The 24,734-nt window shown below is 43.4% G+C and overlaps 1 protein-coding gene across 3 annotated transcripts in view; it reads right to left on the bottom strand.

Annotated features, from left to right (window-relative positions):
* Positions 1-1,220: 1,220 nt before the first annotated feature.
* Positions 1,221-24,734, bottom strand: part of RIMKLB (ribosomal modification protein rimK like family member B) — a 79,912-nt gene continuing 56,398 nt past the window's right edge. Inside the window, exons 4-10 of one of the 3 annotated variants that reach the window (XR_008446241.1) lie at positions 24,340-24,570; positions 22,285-22,371; positions 19,447-19,650; positions 16,859-17,004; positions 11,812-11,992; positions 9,860-10,015; positions 1,221-1,424 (exon numbers count right to left, since the gene is read on the bottom strand). Coding sequence is in view for 1 of the 3 variants with exons in the window: in XM_054040172.1 (XP_053896147.1) it covers positions 16,541-17,004; positions 19,447-19,650; positions 22,285-22,371; positions 24,340-24,570 (986 nt within the window). In the remaining 2 variants the exon portion in view is untranslated. Of the gene's footprint in view, positions 1,425-9,859; positions 10,016-11,811; positions 11,993-14,407; positions 17,005-19,446; positions 19,651-22,284; positions 22,372-24,339; positions 24,571-24,734 lie in introns of those variants that run through there. The other 2 variants (XR_008446243.1, XM_054040172.1) reach the window with 2 other exon arrangements.

Raw genomic sequence — 24,734 nt, 5'->3', positions numbered from 1 at the left:
TCCATTGGTGCTCCCTAAACTGCGCCAGCTTCAGCCTGGTCGGATGCAGGTAGTTAGTTTTAACCTAAAAAGCCCTTTTTGTGCTTTAGGTCCTGAACAGACACCACCTCTCTCTCTCAGAACATTCTAGGACAGCTGCCGTCAGCTATGGCACTTGAGTTTGGCTCTAGTTTTGCATGTCCAGAAGTTCTCAGCAAAGGGGTACAACATTGAATTTTGTCAATCCTTATAGTACTTTGCAAAGCCTTCTGAAGTCTTTGCCCTGGCTCTTAAAGAGGGATGTGAAACTGAAGTCCTTGGCTTCTATCAGGAAGAAAGAGTTCATTGACTTTGTGTCAATTTAGATTTCTTATAAAGATTGAAACAAATTTACAGCACACACTTCTAAAACTTTCCGAAGGCAAATTATAAAGTAAGCATTAGTCAAAATTTACTTTTCTTCTTATATATTGTATTTTACTAATATCTTGCAGTTCCCTACCATGGTGAAATGTTCAGAATATGCATGTTCTACATCTCACGTTCTTTTTTTAACACACATTCCTAACTATCACATGAAATAGATATTGGAACAAATATATGGCTACCTAGGACATCACTGTTGTAAGTATTTTATTGTGGTTGCTTGGAACTTCATAGCAACAGTTGGGGTAAAACTCAGAACCTCCTACTCCAAAAGCACAGTCTCTAATTTAACCATTTAAAGAATTTCCATTTGGTGTCAGCAATACGTGACCTGACACACAGCTGAGCAGTTCTGACTGGTGCACACACTCTCTGCCGTAGGTCATTACAATATGTTTTGTATTATAGTTTTATTGATTTTCCTTTTAAAACTCGCTATAATAAACATTTTTTGTTTGTTTTTTGTTTTTGTTTCTTTTAAGTCACTTGTTTTATTATCTGCATTTATAGCAAAGATCTGATAAAACTGAAAACCCGCAGTTTGGTTTCTAACGCATTTGGGAAAGTAAATTCATCACAACCCTACCCTATGCCCACTCCATAAAGTGTTTTGGCATCCTTCAAAATGAAAGGTGCTGGGGAAATACAAATTCTCCATCCTGTATCTTTAAAATCGTCTTCACTGTACCAGTGCTATGAGGTCAGCACATTTCTGATGTCAGCTGACGCTTCAAGAAATTAATCACAAGACAGAGGAAGAGAACAATACGTTTGCAGAGAAACAGCTACTGAAAAGAACCTCACACTTCTGTGAGTTACAATTCACAACACTTTAATTTAGTTTTTCCATGTAACAAAGGCAGCATCATTGTGGCTGCTATCATCTCATCTCAAACTCTGGCTGTCGTCCCACACCTATGCAGTTCTGTTCTCTCATCCCTTCATCATCGAGAGGGTAATGGAGAGAGAAAAGTGTTCCCGTAAAGGGGAAAGGAAGATCTCTTGCCGCTTCACAATGCCTAGAGAAATAAACCACAGAAAATCAGTCTCCTTCATGAGAATATACAATCAGAAATTCAAGCAGGCATCACAAAAACTACCACCACCAATTGGCAGTCTTGGTAGACATGCCAAGAACTAAATAGGCCATGGAGACCGAAACTTCCCTCTTGACCTTAAGGAAGGTCCCTCCAGTTCAGGGGATGAGGTGCAGTGGAGGCTGTGTGCCCTGAGAGAGAAGTCTGACCACTGATGCCTGTGTGTTACCTGTCCTGTGGATAGAGGATTTCAATCTCTGGGGCTGCTGATCCAGCACCTTTCACCAGTATTACATTCCTGCAGACATATTCCATATGGAGAGAAATGTAAAAAGTCTAGCAGGGTCAAACTGCAACCTCTCTCTCCCCAGCTCTCCCACTGACAAAGCCTCAGAATCTGCCACATGGAAGACAAATATTTCTGGCATTCAGGGAGGGGTACAAAGCCTCATACAGCAGACTGTGATTTTGGGCTACTGCTCCCATGTGCTGCCCCACAGATGGGCGGGGAAGGTCATTAGAATGCTGGTGTGGGTTCTATCATCCTTGTGTTTGTCAGATGGATGGGGCCGTATGGTGTTCTCACTCCCCTGAAGAAACTTAAGCAATTCATCTTGAGTGTCTTCCTAAAGCATCTAGAGTATATTGAAACTTGTGTGCATAACATACAACAGCAGCAAAATGCCAATACCTATAGGAGAGAGCGGAGACTGACTGACACACAGTATTCCACACCAAAGTGGTGACGAAGAAAAACTTTGCACAAGGATGCCAGGGGAAATCATATTCTTATAAAAATTGCAATGAAGTCTTTAAGGTTTAGACAGACCCACAGCTGTCTTCCCATCGCCCACCACAAACACACTGCCATCACTAACCATCTTGGCCTCTACCCCACAACTGCATTAAAGCATTGAAAAGTGGAGCTAGTACATATATATACATACACACACATACACACGCACCAGTACTACCCACTCCCCTCTCTCTGCTGAAGTTTTAGGTCTCTGGGTTCATGGAGCTGTGCTCCACAGCACTTCCTGTTTACTTATCTAGGTAATAAGAATATGAATAATATGCACTTCTACAGCTCCTCCCTTCCAAGAATCTAAGTGCTTTACAGACATTAATGCATTAAGCCTCACAACATCCCCATGAGGGAAGTCAGTATGCTCAATTTCCCCCCATGCTTCTTTTGTGAATAATGGAGAAAGCCTGCGTGGTGAAATTGAATGAATTCCTCAAGGTAACAGCAAGTTTGTGGCAAGGGCAGGAATAGAACCCAGGATTTCTAACTCTCAGTCCAAGTGATTTAACCATAATAGCATCCTTCTTGTCAAACACGAATTACCGCACCATTTACCAAAGACTCCACCATATAATACAAAGAGTTCATATGATGGACTCAGAACTAAAAATCCCTCTGAACACTAACGATACAAAATTTTTTATGTTACCATAAAACAGTATCTATTATCAACTAGATTCTAGTTTGCTGCCCAACCACAAAATATAGGTCATCTCATACTACCCTAGTTTAACCCAAGGATTTAACATTGCTACATAAATGCAGTGTATCTGTAAATGAAACAACAGTACAGGACCAGAGTAAAAAATAACGAAAAAATAATTGGAGGTCAGAAAGCAGCTGCCATTTTCTGTAGCAGTTTTATCTATTAGTCTCTGCAAATTCAAAGAAAAATTTTTGTAGTGTGCCCCAAAACAGAACTTCCCCATGCCATCAGCTATTATGCTGAGCATGGTATAAATATGCAGGCAGACGGAGTAAAGACTGGACCCCAACACTACCTCTTTCCCTTTGTGGAATGAATCTGGGTGTTCACGGGGGGGGGGGGGGGGGGAGAAGAGAGTCTAAATGACAGTATTTGAAAGGGTATCCCTAGACTAGTGTAAAAGGTGTCTTTTTAAAACATTAGCTAAAATATTTTAAAACTCTAGAGTAGACCAGGCAAGCTGTATTTTAATAGGTGTTAAAACCCCTCCTGGGAATTGCCCTCAACCAGCTAGCATGTTAAAATACAACTTGCCCATTCTACAGACATTTGAAAATGTTATTTTAAACATTTTAGCTAACATTAAAATAAAGAAAAACACCTTTAATCTTAGTCTAGCCAAGCCCTAGAACTAAAATTCATTTGTAGGTAGGTTTTGGCTAGGTACCCGTGCAGTCTAATCCCCCCCTCCTCGATCTCAACTCTCAACAGCAGAGGGCTTTCTGCAGCCAGCCATTCTTTTAATAAGACATATACACAACCACACCAGGAAGCTATAAAAAGCCAGCCACAAAGGATGCAGTTATTCAAGGCAGGCAGCACTTTCAACTTCCCCCTCCTTCTGTTTCTCTTCCTCCCTTATCACCTACTAAACAGCAGGTCTGATCCTCTCCCAGCAATATCAATGAATGCAGGATTGGAACCAGACTAGATGAAACCTTTTATTTTACAGGCAAAATTACTGCCTTCCAAAAACGCAGCCATGTTCCCCTCCCCCTTCCCACTCTGCTCCCTACAGGAGAGAAATTCCAGAGACTGGGAATGGGCAATGAAGTGACAAAATCATCGCTCTCCCACCCCCAGGCACTTTGCTCTTAGGAACAGTGCTACAGCAAAGAGAAACCTCTGCATATCCTAGTGATGCTATTTCTGTCTTTCCTATTCAGCAACTTGCCACCAAATCAGAAATGGACAATACCACCAAATAGACATAGGGGACGAAACCCACTGATATCTTTTTACAAAACCCTCTTCTGAGCAAATGTTCAATCTACTGAACCTCCTCCATACTGTTCCTCTCTGTCACTGTCATTTATATACTTTGGCAACACTTGCATTGCTTGTCATGCCATTAAAGAGTTTCAATTTGCTATCAAACTGTCCCCACTCCCTCTCTGTCACCCCACCCAGCCCCTGCACTTTTTATCTGACATTCTGTAGAGGAGAGGGGGAAAAAAGAGTGTTTCTGAAGAGAACAAAAGGAAAATGGAGAAATACCCTGACAATGCCCTGCCTCAGCACAATGTAAATGCCACTCTTTGTCCCAGCCTAATCCATGCTGGCAGGGCGGGGGAATGGGGAGGGTTGCTGAAGCACCTCCCTCCCCCCCTCCCCCATGAAAAGAAATACAAGCCATTCCACTCCCATCTTGGATCTCTTTACGTGGGGGGGGGGGGTTGCAGTAAACACAGGGCGCACTGCTCTGTGCTGCATCTGGTGGGGAAAGCAGACTAGATAGATGTTGACATGCAAAAAGGGAGAAAAACATTAATCTAATCCCCACTTTTCTTGCATTTCAGAAGCCTTTGCTGAATACCTAAAATGGCTACCTCAAGCCTTGCCTTTGTGAACAAGGCTCACATTTCTATACCCCTACCTCCCCAATTCAACTACCAAGAGCAGCTGGAGATGCCTTATGAGTAGGACCCTACCAATTCATGGCCGTGAAAAACACGTCATGGACTGTGAAATCTGGTCTTTTGTGTACTTTTACCCTATACTATACAGATTTCATGGAGACTAGCATTTCACAAACTGGGAGTCCCGACCCAAAAGAGGGGGGTCGTGGTATTGCCACCCTTATTTCTGACCTGCCTTCAGAGCTGGATGGTCGAAGAGCAGCAGTTGCTGGCTAGAAGCCCAGCCCTGAAGGCAGTGCCCCACCAGCAGCAGTGCAGAAGTAAGGGTGGCAATACTATACTATGCCATGCCATCTTTATTTATCTGCTGGTGGTGGTGGTGCTGACTTCAGAGCTGGGCTCCCAGCCAGCAGCCACTGCTCTCCAGCAGCCCAGCTCTGAAGGCAGCACTGGTGCTAGCAGCAGCACAGAAATAAGGATGGCAATACCGTAACCCACCTACAATAACCTTCTGACACCCCCCGGCCCTTGCAATCTCCTTTTGGGCCAGGACCCCTACAGTTACACCACACTGAAATTTCTGATTTAAATATCTGAAATCATGACATTTACGATTTTTAAAATCCTATGACTGTAAATTTGACCAAAATGGACCATGAATTTGGTAGGGCCCTGGTTATGAGACTGACCAACATTTTTGGTTAGGAGACTGACTATTATCTCCCCTCCTCACGCCTCTTGGTTTTCCTGTTCCACTCACTCTGGGTAAAAAATTGTCATTTTACTACAAGAAACATAGCAGCATTTTTAACCAGAATGACCATCTGTCTCTATGGAGTGGAGCTGTGCTGGTGTCTACACCATGCCCATCCCTAGGTCCGCTGCAACACTCAGTTTTCCTCCTCCATCGTGTGAAGGCTGAAAAGCCTTTTCCATGGGAGGGGAGAAGGGTGTGTGTGGGGGGGGGTATGTTTCTTGTTTTCTTCCTCTCAATGGACAGTTGGGGAGTGCTAAGGATGAGCAAGTTCCCTTTTGCTGTCTTTACTCCACTGCTGCTGAAAGACCCAGCTATGCTTTTGACTCCGCTTGCCTTGACTATCACAATCTGCTCTCGTCATTTCAGTCTCTTGACTGTAAATACAAGAGCCTTCTCCCTAAAGCTCCCGCCATCTAGAACAGCATTTGTGTATCACTCCACTAAACAGAACTCTCTACAAATCTCTACTCAAAACACCTTTCCAATTTGCACCTAGACCTTAGTTTCTTGTGCCCTCTGCAATGACCTCGGATCAAATCCTGCTTACTTCCCACACAATAAGTACTCCAGATGGTTTTAATGGGACTACTCAGATAAGTAAAGCAAACAGGATTTTGCCCTTAGTATTTAACCAAGCATAATATTTAAGTGCAAAGTGAACAGGGGATAGTCTTACTGAAGGAAAAAAAGCAACGATATATTATTCACTGTATGCATTTTAATCACATCCAAGTAACACTTCTGCCATATCAATGCGCTATAACCGCAAGAAACTTCTTTTGGACTTTAAGACATCCTAGTGGGACTGACAGCAGAACTGTCTGTCTTGCCAGTTAATAACAGAGCTATTTTAGAAGGCAGGCTGCACATTTTACAAGTTACTTCCAAGGTACTTGATTTAGAAGCCAAATGCAGTGAACTATGCTGCAGATTTATAGTGTTCATTATAACAAAAGGGTCAGACATTTTGTTGCTTCTGCGGGCTGAGTGCATTGCACATCCTTGCATCCTTTTATTCCTCATAAACTACCTGTGTGCCACCCTCTCTTTTTAAGGGACTCCCTGTAACCCTCACCAGCTCCTCCCTCTATGCCAGGGGCAAGGTGTGCCCCGCCCCCCTTCCTTATCTCCACCCCCACTCATTTCTTTTCTTTCTGTCTGGGAGGAAGACAGACAGAAACATGGATGCCATCAGGCTGAGTGTTAGGCTATGTCTTACAGCACAGCTGTGCTGATAAAGCAGAGGTGGGCAAACTACGGCCGGCAGACCCTCCTGCCCGGCCCCTGGCCCCTCCCCTCCTGTTCCCCCTCCCCCGCAGTCTCAGCTTGCCCCGCCGCCGGCACAATGCTCTGGGCGGCGGGGCTGCGAGCTCCTGGGGCAGCACCGCTGCAGAGCCTGGCCTAATCTGGTAATTTGTGCTGCGCAGTGCGTGGCTGTAGCACCGCCAGCCACCAGTGCAGCGTGGTAAGGGAGCAGGGAGCGGTTGGATAGAGGGCAGGGGAGTTCGGGGTGGTGGCCAGGGGGCAGGTAGGGTGACCAGATGTCCTGATTTTATAGAGACAGTCCCGATTTTTGTATCTTTTTCTTATATAGGCTCCTGTTACCCCCCCCCCCCACCCCATCCCGATTTTTCACACTTGCTGTCTGGTCACCCTAGGGGGCGGGGGTGTGGATAGGGGGCGGGGCGGTCAGAGGTTGGGGACCAGGGGGGTTGAATGGAGGCAGAGGTCGGGGGGGGGGGGCAGTCAGGAAGGAGGGGGCGGTTGGATGGGGCGGTGGGGGGCAGTCAGGGGCGGGGGTTCTGGGGGCGGTCAGGGGACAAGAAGCAGGGACGGGGGGGATGGGGCAGTGGTCCTGGGGGGCCTTCAGGGGACGGGGGGGTTGGATGGGATAGGAGTCCTGGGGGTAGGGCGTCAGAGGGCTAGAGGCGGATGGGTGGGGCGGGCCACGCCCCCCTCCGCTAACCATCCCTCAATACAATTTCCAAAACCCGATGTGGCCCTCAGGCCAAAAAGTTTGCCCACCCCTGTGCTAAAGACTTGCTGCTGTAAGGCACGCAGTGTATCCACCCTTTGTCGGCAGCAGAGAGCTCTTCTGGAGAGAAAATAAAACCACCCCCAACAAGGGGCAGTAACTTCGACGCTCTCCCGCCAACAAAGCGCTGTCCACACCAGTGCTTTTCGTCAGTAAAACTTTTGTTGGTCAGAGGTGTGTTTTTTTCACACCCGAGTGACAAAAGTTTTACCAACAAAAGTGCAATGTAGACATAACCTTAGACCCTGCTTTGCATGGCCAATGAATAGGTAGTTTCCAGTATCTTTCGCTTCTGTCTTCCATGAAGACCACACAATATCCTTTTCACCGTATTTCTAGTGTGTCTATCACATACAGTATTCTAAGTATCATATGCAGTAATTAACATTTGCATATTGATATGGGAGTGGATTTTATAATGGCTTCTGCTCTTAGCCTCTTCCTAGTTCAATAGCTTTTTGCTTACCATGTTGGGTTTGTTTTTGTTGCTGTATTAATTCCTTGTATTCGGTTATTATATAAAACTTTGATATTCTATATAACAAGTATAATCAGGAGGTTTTTTTAAATGAATTCCATCACTGATTATTAAATATTATTTTGAAGCCTTTCGCATTTCACCTTGTAAGCAACTTAGCTTTTTGCACTTCACTTACCAACTTGACTTACTCAACTAGATCACAACAAGGTGGGTGAGGCAGTATGTTTTATTGGACCAACTTCTGTTGGTGGAAGGGACAAGCTTTCAAGCTACATGGAGCTCTTTCTGAGGTCTGGGGAAGGTAACCACAGTTTTCAAGTTAAATACAAGGTGGGACAAACTGTTACACATAAGGATTTGGCAAATGTTGTAGGAGACCACTTAAAATAAAGTGGGCAATTAACACCTCTGCAGTCATAGGACAAAGGAAGGTAGTAGGCAGCAAGGTATGTTAGAAAGAGTCATAAAAGCAGTGTTTCTATTATGTCCATGGTTTTTGTGTGTCCAGCAGAGTTACAAATTTACCTTCCCAGGCTCATCTTTTGAAGATGCTTTGCAGGTTTCCTTTGAGGAGAGGACTCATATCCTAGGACCAACATGGCTACAACAACACTGAACCTGATGGATTAGTTTCACTTTATATTCACATGCACCAGTACAATAGTAGAGGGGACAGTATAAGTCCCAAGAAGACTTTTATTAATTAATTATTAATTATTATTATTGGAGTATCATAGAAAACATTTCTATTCACATTAGATTTTGAAAAATGTTTTTCTAAGGAAATAATGCACTGAACTGACTAGTACACCTACCACTGCTCTCTACTGGCTGGACTCAGAATGGCTTAACTGTGTGTCAACCTCTTTGCTGCTAATGGCATATCCTTCCGTTCAAGCGGCTGAGCCCTGTGCATTTACTGAAAGAGGATCTCCGCTGTTGCTGTGAAATTTTGAGTGGCCACGGTGTGCAGCAAAGTGACAACTGTGGCGTCCTAGGCGGCACTGACTAGCATGAACTATAAAACTAAGATATTCAGCTAGTTACCTGCTACACAATATATAGTTAATGCTCCCCACATACACTAAATGGATGAAAACCTGTCAGAATACGACGAGAGCACTTGAGATTAAACAGGTGACTGTTTTTAACGTACAAAGGAAAGTATTTGGGGGGAGGAAATGTTAAATATATTTATCAAGTGGTGTTTGCTACTATAGATTAATACTCAAAAATTCCAGAAAGGATTATATATTCATATAAGGTGAATAGCACACAGAGTAGCTAAACATATTGGCTATGAGTCTTGTGGCTTCAGGGCTGATCACTGGCTGGGGGTCAGGAAGAAAATTTCTTCCCATTTGACAACACGTAGTATTATGGAGGCTTATGTCTCCCTCAGATATCCAAGTGTTAGCCCAGGGGTTCTCAAACTGGGGGTCGGGACCCCTCAGGGGGTCGCAAGGTTATTATATAGGGGGTCGTGAGCTGTTGGCCTCCACCCCAAACCCTGCTTTGCCTCCAGCATTTATAATGGTGTTAAATATATAAACAAGTGTTTTTAATTTATGGGGAGGGGTCGCACTCAGAGGCTTGCTATGTGAAAGGGGTCACCAGTACAGTAGTTTGAGAACCACTGTGTTAGCCCATGTCAGAGGCAGCTGGAAGTGGGATGCTGAACGTCAGATGACACTAGTCGAGAAGGGCCAAGGTGTCCATTCTACTATGACAATTCCTATGATGGGTAAGAATTGAGTAAAATCACACTCACCATTTAAAGTGACAGTTCAAGGACTCTGCCTCTCTCCTCTGTCCCCCTTACTTCAGTTAACATTTTGCAATCCATCTCTCCTTGAATTGTAGGTTTCGCAGGTCCCAGCCACATTAGTTCCTTCTTCTGCTACTGCCACCTACCAGTTTTATTATTCTGTTGCAGCAGAAGGGCATATAGAAGAAGTTCTTGTTCAGCACTCACATAATTACACAATTGGGATCCCTTTGTCTAAGGTGCCAAGGCTTATTCAAGTTTCTCCAACATTCTCCCCTCACCCAACACCCTTTGCAAAGCACTGGACACAAGCAAGATTAATATCAGGCTTTGAAAGCCATTCCAGCAACAAGGCAGGGGTGGGAGAGTAGAGGATTGAGACATTAGCTTCAGTGGACTGCAATAGCGTTTCTCTTCTACGCTTCCCACCAAAGCCTGTTTATAAACACTATAGGACTTAACATTTTCTACCACCAAGAAAACTTCGAAGAAATGTGTTAGCTGTGGGTCTGAGCTGCAAAGTCTAGAGGCAAGTTCAGATCTGGTTAACTTAAGGGCAACGGGGGGGGGGGGGGGGGGGGGGGGGAGGGGAAGAGAGGAGGAGGAGGAGGAAGAATATTACAAATCCGCAGATCTTTCCCCAAAACAGAAGACACCCAGCCACATGCCTGAAAGCCTGAAAGTGTTACACTGTCTTACAGCAGCTGATTCACAAAAATATACACAAATAAAGGAATAGGCCTGCCCAGTGGTGAGACGAGAGAAGTGGGTGTGTCTGAAAGGAAAAAGCATTGGAAATGTGAGTATAACAGGTCTGTACAATTATCTTGCATGTAAAATTAAAGGCACAAATTCTATACTCTGTTATACCCTTGAAAATCTGGTCATTTCACTGATATTTCAGATTAGCATAACAGAGCAAAATTTGGCTCTATCTAAAATTATTCCCCCCCCCCCATATCTTGTTTTGAGTATTGCTGCTCACACAAGCTCAATACACAAGCACTCTTCTTTTCTAGAGCATAGAGGAAACAAATTGAGAAGGTCACAAGCAGAATTTTTTTAATGCCTACAAAGATCAGAGTTATTCACATATACAAAAGATCTTCAAAAGAAGGGCAGGCATACCCAGAAATAAATTATATGAGGGAGCACTTGTAAGCCAGCCTGAAGTGTCATACTTGCCCTGCTTAGAAACTCCCTCCCATACCCACTTCACATCTTTGCCTCCACCTGTAGAACAAGGAATCGCCTACCCCACAAAGGATTTGGGAGGCTAAACTGTCAACATCTGCAAAGTGCTTTGAGATCAGTGGATGGGAGGTACCACAGAAGGGCAAATTATTTATTGGTGCTTGGATATTATAGTTAGGAGGATCATTAGAAATGCCTGAAACAGATAGTCCAAAGGTTATTCTATTTAGCAGAGGTATTCTCCCATTTGCCACTTCCCCCATATCTGCAAAATTTTAACCCTAATCCAACCTTTTTAATACTAGTTTTCCATACCTTTCAACTGCTAATTGATGCTGTTAAACTTTGTGCTCACCGTGCACCTGGGGAAGCACCATAACCCTGTGAAAACTTAAGCCAGAATAGCATATTGGAAGGAAAAAGTAGAGATACACACAGAGGATGGTCGCATTTGTGCAGTTAGACATCATCCCTTCAATCATTCTGACACAGCAATGGTATTTAACCCACCCTCACAGTGGCTCACCTGAGCACATTAAGGGAGAAACCCTGAAAAATTTCTTAAAATCTAGCTTGTACACAGGAGGGGGAGGGGAGGAAAGTAGGATTTGCTCTCTAAGCCTCAATACTGAAGACATCCTTTGAGAAGCTTCATCAAACTAGGGGGTGGATGGGGGGAAATGGGAAGGAAGAAAGGCAAACACGTGAGGGTTAAAAAAAAAAAAAAAAGAAAAGAAAAAGAGCAGAAAGAGTGAATTTACCTGCCAACAGGTCGGTTTTGGATGCCACCAAACTGCTGCGTTTACTGTTTTACCAGCTTGCATTACTGGGGAGAAAAGTTTAGGAAGGAACATTCTCAAGGACTTTTCATAAGCTCTCACTCTCGCCATCAGAAAGGGGAGAAGGGAAGTTTTTCTCTGGATTGTTTGACTTTTTTGGCTCCTGAAAAGTTTTGCAAAGAACAGTAAGAAAGTGCGAACTGTTAGAACACATCTTTTTTAAAAGAAAAAAATAATACACACAAAATAGAACAATTTCAGTTAAACAAAATTACAATGCCCACCCAAAACCCACACTTCACTTTGTGAAATTGGTCTAAACAAATGAAAAAAACCCGAACATTTCAACTGAAAATTGGAACACAAGGGGTTTGGAGATTACCAACAGTGGGCTAAGATCCGCCATCGGAACTCTCTCCAAGGTCAAGAGAGACTTAAAAGAAAAACAAAACCAAAGGAAAAGGCAGCAAACACTTGGTTATAAATCCTGCAATATGTTAACATTTTAAAGGAATTCCTAGAACAGTGAAAAATTAAAAATGAAGAAAAAAACAGTAGCAGCAGAGGTTACCTGTCTGAGCACCTACAATTCCATAGAGAGAACAGGAGTGGGTCGTGTGTCTCACACCAGCCATAAAGCCCATAAACCTTCTCAAAAAGAGTGAGCCATGAGAAAGATATTGTACGCACGGGTTGCTTTCACAAAGTCTCTCTAAGCCCGTGAGGCCCCTTACATATTTAACCAACCAGGGCTTTTTGCATTTGAGGAAGAAGAGAGGAGATTTAGAAAGAGTTACTGATTTCACAGGTTGGATTTAAAAGTCCAGTGCAACTTTTGAAGAAATGTCCTCTTTTTTTGGCCAACATACACTGTAGTTCCAGAGGCGTTTCCTGGGCAGATATCACACATGAAAGATTGCAAATGTGAAGCAGGCGTGGAAAAGCCATCAAAGCATGACCACATAGCTCGGAGGGGGTGGAACACCCAAAAAAAAAATAGTCCATGTGTATACAGAGCATCACTCTTCCATCATGTGTTACAGATGAGGCATTGTAGCATTCCAGAAAGGGGCGATTTTATAAAACACATCAAAAAATTAAAAAAAATACTTAATATACAAAGCCATACAGACAATTTAGAATTAAACATGGTAAACAAGGAATTGTAAACGTGATCAAATCTCACAGCAGAAAAATTCACAACCCTTCCCCCCACGCCCCTCAAAAAAATCACTTACAAACAGGATAACAAATTCCATCAGGTTTAAATTAAGAAACTTATTTCTGCAAACAAAAGTTTCTGCTTTGCTCACTCAAGATTCTCTCCCCTCCCTTAAAAAAATAGACATATTAACTCATGCACCATCATTATCTGTATCAGCCCTTTAAAAAAACAAAAACAAAAAAACACACAACACCTCAGTGTATCTTGATTACGTTTCCTTTCCAATATAAGCTTCCAAAGCAGAATATGACAGGTAATGTTAGCTCTATTAAGGCACTGGAATATGGAAAGTGTTCTTTAGGATGTGGAAGTGAAGAGAACATAGCACATAGTGCTGAGCTGTATAGTGTTTAAATGTGATGGGAGACATCTCTTAATTAGCACAGGCTTGATTTTTTAGTTGTATTACATGTGAAACCTATTTTTTCTTCCCCACCCCATACATCTCACTGACCATGGAACAATGGGTAGGTTGGGGAGAGGAACATACAAGATTGATTCAAATAGACAAAGCTTTGAATCCTCAGCAAGGCTTTCCATGAGCAATATCAAGAATTATTGTCTACATGAATGTATGTAAAGTTTTAACTCCTGATCCTCCCCCATAACAAGCACTACCCATAGACTTTTCTCCAATCTTGCAAAAGAAGCACCAATCGCACAAGAGGATCTCATTACAAGGGAGCCAGCCACAACATGATACCCTTCAGTCCATTTGCTTGTGTATTTCAGAATAAAAGTATGTGTACCACTTCACAAATCTGTATTACTCTGAAGTGTGAGTAGGAAATTCTAAAGGTGAGATGCATTAACAAGTCCCTGTTGCCACAGCCTTATTCTCTCAAGCAATGTGGGGACTCAAGACAGCTCAGATCCTATAGCTGTTACCAGCCTCTTTCCAACAAGTTATCTTTACTAACTGGGACAGTAGTGCAGAGGCTCTAGCTGATTACTTCCAGCTGGCATGGAGTTGACTTGTCTGCCCTCCCTCACTTATATCCCACACAGGTGCTCACAGTGTGTATATTAAAGTAGAGTTGGAAACTGCAGGCTCAGTCAGGGTCTCAAAGGGAATACAGAACACTATTTAAAAAACAGCTCCTTAAGTAAGCAGATGCGGGGAGAAGAGCTGTGAGGAGGCAGAGCTTTCCCACCCAGTAACTAGAAAGTTGGGTTGGATGTAACCTGTGCTGGGGTGTTTTGATTTTTTATACAAGGGAAAACCTTTGTGTTCTTTTGTTATAATCTGTGCACTTGAAGGCTCAGAAATAAAACCTCAGAGATGACCTTGACTGCTGAAACTTCTTTGTTGCTGGATCATCTGGATCACTCCATCAGCTAACATCAACAATCAACCTTCCACTTGTTTTTAATAATAATAATATTTAATTCTACAAAAAACCCTCATTTTATTACATTCCTTTTTAAAATTAAAAAAAAACTGTACAAATAAGCATGATCAAACCTCCATGAAAGCAGGTTAATACTGTTCTGTTTATTGCCTCTTGAAGTCTCTCTCCGTAGTGTCCATGAGTTGTGTTTGTTTAAGATCCGAGCGAGTGGTAAAGCAGCAGAGCAGCGGAGAGGTGAGGAGGGGCCACAGGGGTAGGAAGCGCAGAGCCTCAGCGGATACATGGGACATGCTCCTTTAAAGTATCCAGATAACAGCAGCATTGCACACACACAACCCCCCCTCCAAACCCTCTTTTCACAAAACCATCTTTCAGTCGTAAACGTTTTACCTTTTTTTTCCCTAAAAAGAGGCGCATATATATATCTATATATAACTATCTATATATATATCTATATCTATAGTTCCAGTGCTTTATGAACCCAGAAGGAGGGAAGGAACAAGCAGGAGGTGAGGAGGAGGAAGATGGGGACTTCAAAATGGACCCAACACTGCTGTTTTGATTCTTTGTTTCCCAAAACTGCTCAAATTGAATGAGAAAATGCACAGCCAGAAGGACTGAGGAAAGAAAATCAATCAGCCTGAAAAAATGAAACTGAACAGCCCCAAACCAAAACGAAATAAAGCAAAGCACGCACACGTACACAGGGTCCAGGATCCATCTATTCATTGCTTGTGGCCTTTTATATTTTTATTCTAGCTGAGCCTTTTTTTTTTTTTTTTTTTTTTTTTAAATCTGCTGCATAGTTTCCCAAAGCCAAGAACTGTGGTATTTTTCCCCTGGATCCATGCTTTGGAGCTCAGCTGACATCAGAGTTTAGACATTTTCAATGTGGCAAATACAAGCCTAGTGATAGTGGTAATGAACGAACTTCACCTTTATCCTAAATGTCCTCGAGGTTTCAACCAACCTTTTCCCTCCTCCACACCCTACCACATTTCCCGGAAAAAAACGACAAAAATAAAAGAATGATTTACAGGCTTCAAGTCAGTGTTTTGTTAAATAGTTTGTGGTGTTCTCACTTTGGCCACTGTTAAAGATGCAGGCATAGAGAAGGGTGTGTTGGACTAGCATGTATTAAAAAAAATGGAACATTAACATAGCATCTCTCTCTCAAAAAGACTAAAACACTAACAAATACAAGTCAATGCACATTTGTTTTAAACTACTGTAATTCTTTTTCACATTGGATTAAACATTATTTTGTACACCAAACATTACAATGCTGTTTATCTCCTCCAATCGTGCAAAAATAGTTAAAACGTGCCACTTCTGCCATCAATGAGAACATGACTGATTCCTCTACATACCTGCCCCAGGATTTAAAATGATAAAAAACACAAATTTAAAAAACATCTCCCCTTCAAAAGCTTTATAAACGAATATGGACACATTTTTGTGGACACATGCCAGTTAATACTGAGATGGCAGAAGTCGCAGGTTTGTACTAAAAGCTCAAGTTTCCTGTCCCTGCCCCATCACTTAAGGCCAGATCCTGCAAGGTCACAATGGGCTGATTTTAAGAGATGCTGAACTTTCACAGCTCCCACTTCCGTGAATGGGAACTGCAGATGCTCAGCACCTTTGAAATATCAGACCTTAAGCACCCTCAGCTCTCTTGGAAACTAAAGGCACTCAAGCAATTCACAAGATCAAGCTCTTAAAGAGGTAGGAGAGAGTTCACAGCTGCATTAGTTCACAGATGCTTTTGGAGAATTGCAAGATAGCATTCCAAAACCAGAAGTGTGAATTGTGCTGTAATATCTCCCCATCCATACACGTGTTCTGCGATAAGCTTGGGACCACAGCTGCACATAAATAAAATCCCTATGTGGGTTTGAACTGGGTATCATGGACTAGAGATTGGCTGCCAAAAAATGACACCAATCATATGTTCTGCAGGATTAAAAAGTAAGAGCAGCAATCAGAGAATATGCACCTTTTAATCTCACTCTTTTGACTAATTCTCTCCCCACTCCATTCATCTCCCTGAGCTTCTCTGATAAACAGCATTGCAAGTTGGTTTAAAAAAAAATTTACAGGAGTTTTGTTGGTCATGTATTTACACGTGGCATCATTCCACAAGGAGTTTGATCTCATTGGCTAGTAGCTGGTTCATGTTGAATAAAGCCCCCGGGAGCTTGGTGAGCAACTCTCTCTCCGTGGTCTCAGGGTCGCTGTCGACAGAGCTGGAGCTAGCACTCATATTGTCGACAGCGGCACTAGCTGGAGGGCCCAGCTCTGGCTCGCTAGTCTCGCTGGCCGTGGACACCACAGAGAGCAAAGACATACGCCGCGTCAAGCGACCGGGGGGAAGGAGAGAAGCGGCATAGTCCGCTATGATACCAGCTACATCTAGATTACAAGCCTTGTCAAAGGCAATGAAACCTACATTTGCATTGGCCTCGCAGACGTAGAACGAGCCATCATCTTTCATCAGTAGGTCGATGCCACACACGTCCATCCCCAGGATGTTTGACACCTGGACTGCCAGCTGCTTGCCTTGTTCACTCAGTGAGCACATCATCCCTACACCGCCTGGCAAAAGGGAAAATAAGGGTCAGCCCTCAGGCTGCGATCTGGTCAAAAGTCACCGGCTGAGCATGGTAGGGATGGCTCAGTTCTTGGATGGGAAACATCCAAGGCAAATCCAGAGTACTGCTGGGAAGGGTGTGACCACTTTTGGTCAGGAAGGATATCAACACATTTTTTAATTGTAGGGGTGTTAAAGTTGACCTGCAAATTAAAAAAAAAAGGAAGACGAAGAAGAAAAAAAAAGCCATGTGTCTGTTTTCCTTCTTTGTTCCGTTAGAAGGTGGTCTGAGACCGTGTCATCCCTCTGCCCCCCACCTCAGAGCATTGCTTGCTTCTCCTATTAGCTACTCAGACCTTCGTTATCCTGGAAGACTATGGTAACTGAAGAATTAGCGATATGACATCACAAAAGATAAGCCTGAAAGCTAAGCAGTTGAGTTTTTCTTTTTAACATTTAAGCCAGACTATTCTTAAAAATTAGATTGACCTAACTACATCAGTGAGGGCTGCAAAAAATTTTGCATCCTGTCCTACATAGTTAGCTCAACCTAACCCTTTCTGTGGACGTAGGAAGCATTTACACCAGTGGTTCTCAAACTTTTGTACTGCTGATCCCTTTCACATAGCAAGCTTCTGAGTGCGACCCCAACCTTACAAATTAAAAACACTTTTTTTATATATTTAACACCATTATAAATGCTGGATGCAAAGCGGGGTTTGGGGTGTAGGCTGACAGCTCGCAACCCCCCATATAATAACCTTGGGCTCCCAATACATATCTCTAAGCACTCTTAAGAAGCCTTTGAACAAGACCAGGAAGGACCAGACATAGCATTCCAAATATTGCAAGGTGAAAAGTCATAAAACATTTAACAAAAACCTTTTAAGGCCACCTTTACTCAGTATAAAGTAGTCTCTCCACCCCACCCAAAAAAAAAAAAGGGGGTGCTGCTGACCTAACATTTTAAAAATCTTTTTGCAGATTTCTTAACTCCAGTGTCCAGGTTGAATTCTAGCTTGGATAGCAGTTATTTTGTTTCCCTACAATTCCCCTTGCAGTTTCAATTGTATAGAGTGTTCTTCATTTCCTGTACTAAAATATTACATAGCACTGCTGTTCAATGTTAAAACAGCTGCCCCAGAATGTCTATATTTCAGTGGTGGGTGGGTAAGTGTTCAGAAGTATATCTGGATTTCAGACATGTATGTGCACATGTTTTGCCAAGCTCTTTGGGATCTTTGCTTTAGTGTGCCATATACACTAATGGCCTGATGTTCAAAGCTCCTACTGGCTTTAATGAGAACTGTGGATGCTCAGCATCTTAGGAAGAATTAAGCTATTGAGCATTCTATCTGAAACACCTTTCCTCAAGTCCTCTCTCAAACTGAGTCATGTCCCCTTGTACCTGTTACACTGACAATTCCCCAATTATGCAAACATTTTTGATCTCCCATAACATTTTGAAAACTGAAGTTGTACTGCATGTGAAGGAGGAGGTAAAAATGGGGCCCAGCCAGGGCCAACTCTCCCCCCACAGCACTCCCCAGACTCAGAACTGTGCAGGAGAGGACCCATTCTCCCCCACCCCACAACTTTGAGGGCACTAGGAGCCATGTGTCTTTGGGAAGAAATTGCACGGAGAAGCCAGTCAGAGACTGAAGCTGGTCCAGCAGCTGCACTAAACACTTTAAGCAGGGGCTGACAGACACTGATGTCAGGCAGCTCTCTCCAGTTTGTACTCTGAACATTCTCTCCCCTGTGCTGGTTGGTTTGCTCCAATCCCTCCCACCCCCTTTTTTCCTGTGTCTTTCTATCTAGCTCAGCGGTTCTCAAACTGTGGGGTGCAGCCCCATTTTAATGGGGGTGCCAGGGCTGGTTTAAATTTGCTGGGGCTCAAGTTACAGGCCCCCTGCCTGGGGCTGAAGCCCTTGGATTTCGGCTTTGACCCCCGCGCCTGGGGAGGTGGAGCTTTGGCTTTGCCTCCCCTCCCCCTGCGATGGCGGGGCTTGGGCAGACTCAGGCTTCGGTCCCCCCTCCTGAGGTCCTGTAGTAATTTTTGTTGTCAGAAGGGGGTCACAGTGCAATTAAGTTTGAGAACCCCTGATCTAGCTTATCCCTTTCTAATATAACCCCACTGAAAGAACAAAAATACCATGGCACTAACATGACAGTTGCCACCATTGCATCATTCACTCTGCTTTTTCTCCCACACTGTCTTATCTATTTAGACTATAAGCTCGTTGTGGCAGGGACTGTCTCATTCTATGTTTGTACAGTTCCTAGCACAATGGGTCCTATTCTCAGGTGGCCCCTAGGCATTACTGTAATAAACATCAATCAATAAAAAATAAAATGCGAAACTTCTCATTTAAATTGGGGTTGCCACTCCTCTCCCATTGGGCTCCACAAATTCCAATCAAGACCACAAACAATGCCATTCCTACCAAGTGAGCAGTTGCTCTGCATCCTTCCATCTGTTGAGCAGCGCAGCATGGTCCCCACCACGCGGCCGCCTACCACGATGACACGCACATCCTTGCCATGGGACTCCTTGACATATTTCTGGAACAGGTAAGGGGCCTCATGACGAATTAAATGGCTCAGGTCTGCCAAATGGTGCTTATCTCGTGCCAGGAATACAGCTTTGCCTGTTCCAAGAGAAAACATGGAGTGGGGACTGGTGAAAGAGGGCAAGAACCACTAGACTTGTCTTGTGTTGTGTTATAGATTCAGCACATGAAGAATCTCCAAAAAACCCTGCCTATCCTCATGAGCTGGATATATTTTATATCCCTTTACACATTCTCCTGTCTAGACCAGTACTCAACTGCTTCAGTGCTGCTGAATGTATCAAGTACTGAGACAGTCAGGGTGGTAAGTCAGTCAAAAAGGCTCTTTAATAGAGAAACTGGGCCTTGTAACTCCCACCCCTTTTGGGACAGGTGCCTGGTGAGAGAGGAGAGGAGTCACAAACCACAGAGAGAAGCACACATGCAACCAACAGCAAAACTTCTCCCCCATTTCAGGCAGAAAGCTGGAACTTCAAGGTATAAAAACAAAGTTAACTTAGAACTCTACCCAGATGCACTGTAGGAAGTACGCTATGGCATAAGTCCACTGCTGTAAAATCCTTATAATACATGAGGAAAACAGCACCCCTATACCCACAACAACCCAGTACTGGGGTGACAGACGTCCAATGGAGCATAAGGGTTTAGACAGAAATGTAGCTGTGACTGACTCTGATGGAGCTGATAAAATGACAACTTCAGCAGTTTATTCCACTAAAAATAAGAACCTGTGGGGCATCCTGACAGTTGGTGAAAGAGGGCTAGCTTGATTCTTTAGAAATTCAATGCCCCTTACCAGCAAACTATTCTAAAGACTTGCTTCAGCCAATCTCTGATTTGTTCTTTTTACTCCTCACCTTGTTTTCTCAGCTCACCTCACAGAAACTTCCCATCCCTCCACGTAACCTCTCTGGTGTCTGTGAAAGGCACTTCGGGAACAGACTCCACTACTCTGCAACTCATTTCCTTTCCTTCATCAGCCTTACCTCTTACTTGCTCTCCTCCTCTGTTGATACCCCTTGTTTTATGTGGCACATTAGAGTTACATTTTTGCAGTAAGGCACCACCAATTTATGTGGCAGAGCTTCACTGAATTATGCTGCAACATTACAACATTACAAAATCCCTTGATAAGCTGGTTCGTTTAATGAAGAAACAGGAAAAAAAAAAGCAGAAGGAAGAGGAGATGAAGTACTGTGTCGGGGGTACCACATCAGCAGACTCTGCTCCTTCAGGGCTTAGGGTCTGTGTAGCAAAAGACTCCTATATAACATGGAGCTGCAAAAGACAGCAATAATGGAGCTCTGCTTCTGAAGGATTTAAGATGGTCCTGGTACCACCTACTCAGTCCCAGACAGCACGTAAGCTCATTCTCCTCATGCTGCTTCTTATCCCCTACTTCCCCACTCTCACAGCTGCTGTGCTCCCAAAATGGGGATGAAAAAAACGAGGACTTGGAAGATGGTAGGAAATTGCCCATTTCAGTGGGATTATGTGGTACCAGAGATGTGTGGCATTTTGATAAAAAACGATGTGTTCATTTGCACTGATGCAAATTGCACTGCAAATGGCCTTAGATGTGAATGGTTAAATTTATTCACCATATATAACACGCAAGCCATAGTTTTCTAAAATATCATTTGCTATCTGCTCTTCTGTATTTAATTTCAAAGTATTTAGGGGGAAGCTTTTCATCTAAGAATCCATGCCACTGAAACGGCACTGAACAGAGACACCGGATTAAGTGTATTTTAAAGTACCCCTTATAAACAGGGGTTTATGCAAGTCCAGGTTGGAGAAGGAGAAGAAATTTGATAGCTGTAAACTATCTAATTGATTTTATTTAGTAGATCTAATCAGCAGAATACCATAGAGTGTCAAGTAAAATCCTGGGTCCCACATATTCCACAAATATGAAATTCACCCTTTGCTGCATAATCATGCTCCAGAATCTAAGGCTCTGGCTACATAAGAAACTTTCATCACTAACTAAAATCAGTTTTTAAAGTTAATTTAGTTAAATTGGTGCAATCACCTGTGTGGAAACACATCAGTTTACACCTGTCTTCATTTGATAATATACTGATTTAACATTAAGATAAACGGATTTAACACTTAACATTTAAATTACAAAAATGAGGTTCTTATTCAGTTATTTGAAGCTGCTGCTGAATTTGCCCAATGTCACAGAATCAGAAATCCTGTTGTAGAATTTAGGTCCAGTTTGGTACTTATTGCCTTGCAACTATTGACAAAGCTAAGCAGAAAGAAAAAGATATTAAGGTTCACTGAACAGAGATGTAGTCTCTTAAGCCTATTTAGAAATTTCCCCTCAATTCCACTATTATTCCAAGTCCTGGAGCCTCTCTCCACAGTTGTGCCCATGCCACTCAATCAAAAGCTGTAGAAACCTTCTGCTATTCCAGTCCTGGCTCCTCACACAGCTCTGCCAATGCACCACATGCAGGATCCTTGTTATTTCTATTCTGTGCTCCTTGAACAAATTACCAGCTGTATTAAAAACTGCCTCCCAAGTTTGAAGTCTGTTCAATGCTCAGAAGCAATTCAGAAGTTGGAAGGATTTAGACAGAGAATGAAATCAAAGTCTAACCCCCAACATAAAGCCTCTTCAAATCCTTTCCCTTCACCACACATGGAACCCTGCAATGCTGGTTACCACCACACCCCTCTTCCCCACATCTCTGCACCCACCTCGGTGACCTCGTGTGTTCTTCACCACCATGGGAAACTCCAGCACCTCCGCCTCATCAATCATTTTGGCAAAGTTCTCATGACCACCTGACAAGAAGAGAACCAAGATATGTTACATGTTGCCAGTCAGATACTATCAATCTAATCTGTGACTGCTGGATACAGACTACACCCCTTCCACCTCTGATCTTGAAGACAGCAGTGTAGGCCAAAGGTTAATAGAAGGCAGGTCATTCAGAAGGGTCAGCACTTCCCTGACACTTGTCATCTATGGGACATTAACCCTTAGTAATTAGGAAAGGGTACTGTTGCCCTTATTTCATCTTCCTTCCAAATATGCCCCAATACTCCCTGGAACTCCTGATCCCTATCCATGAGGATAAACCCTATCCCCAAATTTGAATGCCCCAAACTCTATTGCTCTTTCCCGCTCCCTATTCTATCTCCATGTTTATCAACTCCCACCTACCTGCCTCCCACCTATCTGGCAGGGAACCAACAGGGGGATGCTCTGGAGACACAGGTCCACCCTGGCTACATGTAGCAGGGGGACAAGATGTGATATAGAGATCCACCCCCACCCCCAAAATCCTATCCCATTCTATCTCCCCAGATTCCTAGATCTGAGTTCTTCACATCTCAGCCTGCCTCCCTAACTCCGGGACTAATGTTTCCACTCCTCTATCCCACTGCATCTATAAAGCCACTAGAAGAGTAGTTTTTAAATGTTGTTTACCGGATAACAGCCTAATGATCTAAAGGTTACCTGAGCTCAAGTCACCCTTCATTCAGAGGGCTGATTGTAGTGTGGGGAACAGAAGGGAGGGGGTTAGAGGGAGAGAGAATGAGAGCCCTCAGAGGCTTGTGCAGTAAAGCAGAGAACTGAAGTCAGGGTGATGGTTTGAAAATGAGCAGCAGCTGCCATTGCCCTGGATTTTGCTGCTCATGATGGAACAGGAGCAGCTCAACATCTCCTGCTTTTCTTGCCAATGCCACCCTTTACAAGCCACCTACCACTTAAAACAGAAGAGGGAGCAACCCTGAGTACAATTTGTTATACAGACAGGGAGAGCTGTGCAGGATGGGAGATACACTCTGGTTACCCATCATGCTTCACATCCCCCTTTCTCAAAGGAACAACACACGTCTCCCCTTCCTCAACAGTTGGGAATCTCTAATGCAAGGACACAGTCACTTTTCAAATAAGTATCTGTTTTATTTATATCACATTAGTTTATGTAACAGGCGGACAGACTTTATTCATGGATCAGTTCTCCTGTCAAGGAGACTTTGTATGACAGTCCCATTACTACAGCCTGACGGTGTATCTGCACAGAGACAATAAGCTTCCCCCTTTCCTTGGCAGAAAGGGATGCTGAGAGGGAATCTTCCATTCTTAAATACATTACAGTTAAAAGCAAAGAAGTTCCCATACTAGATCGGACCACAGGTCTATTTAGCCCAGTATCCTGTCTCTGACAGTGGCCAATACCAGACACTTGAGGAAGGTGCAATAAAACCACTTGTAGACAAAGACTGAATAATCATCCCATAGGGGAAGTTATCTTCCTACTACCAGGCAGTTTTTGGTAATAAAGCATGAGGATCTGAACCCTTATACATTTTTTTCCTATCCAATATAGCTGTGGATGTTCTTGATCATATAAATTTCTAATCCTTTTTCAAATACAGCTAAATTCTTGACTTCAGTAATGCATCAAGTTCCACACGTTATCTGTGTGTAGAGCAAGGGACACAGCTTTTTCATTTGAAGATATCAAAGTATTTTAGATAATAATCTTCACAATACCCCACATTACAGATGGGGAAAGCGGGGCACAGAGTCTAAATGATTTGCCCGTGGTGTCACAGCAAAGCCCAAAATAGAACAATCAAGCAGACCTGACTCCCAATCCCCAAGCTAGCCATCACACAACACTCCTATAGAGCAATTACACACTGCAACCCAATAATAAGGGCCTTTCCAAACTTAACTAATGTCCCACCTGCTGTAAGTGCTTTTAGTATGCTGCCCTTTTAACCCAATGGGCTTACCATAGGAGAAGGTGTCTGGGAGAGGCACACCATGACCAGCCAGCTCCTGGAAGGTCCAGAACTTGTTGACGCAGTTGAGGATGGCTTGGGGCCGATTCATCAACCGGCAACCCATCTTCTCCAAGTGGCGAAGGACCGTGATGTCACTGTCGCTCTGGACCCAGGGCGTTGGCACACGTACAACCACCACCTGTGGATAGGCAGTAATGAGCTCCCCATTCACCCGGAGACCTACAGAAGGGAAGGAAAGGAAAGCCATTCCAATCAACTCCAAGGGCTCAAGAAGACAACAGATGGATAAACAAAGCATAGAAATAATTACAATACCAGATCACACCATCGATCCATCTGTATTCTGCATCTACAGATGTCTAGTGCCTCATGTTTAAATGGCA

Source organism: Malaclemys terrapin, chromosome 1 (genome assembly GCF_027887155.1).
Source record: "Malaclemys terrapin pileata isolate rMalTer1 chromosome 1, rMalTer1.hap1, whole genome shotgun sequence".
NCBI lineage: Eukaryota > Metazoa > Chordata > Testudines > Emydidae > Malaclemys > Malaclemys terrapin.
The sequence above is the reverse complement of the archived record's forward strand: the minus strand, read 5'-3'. Positions and strand labels throughout refer to the sequence as shown.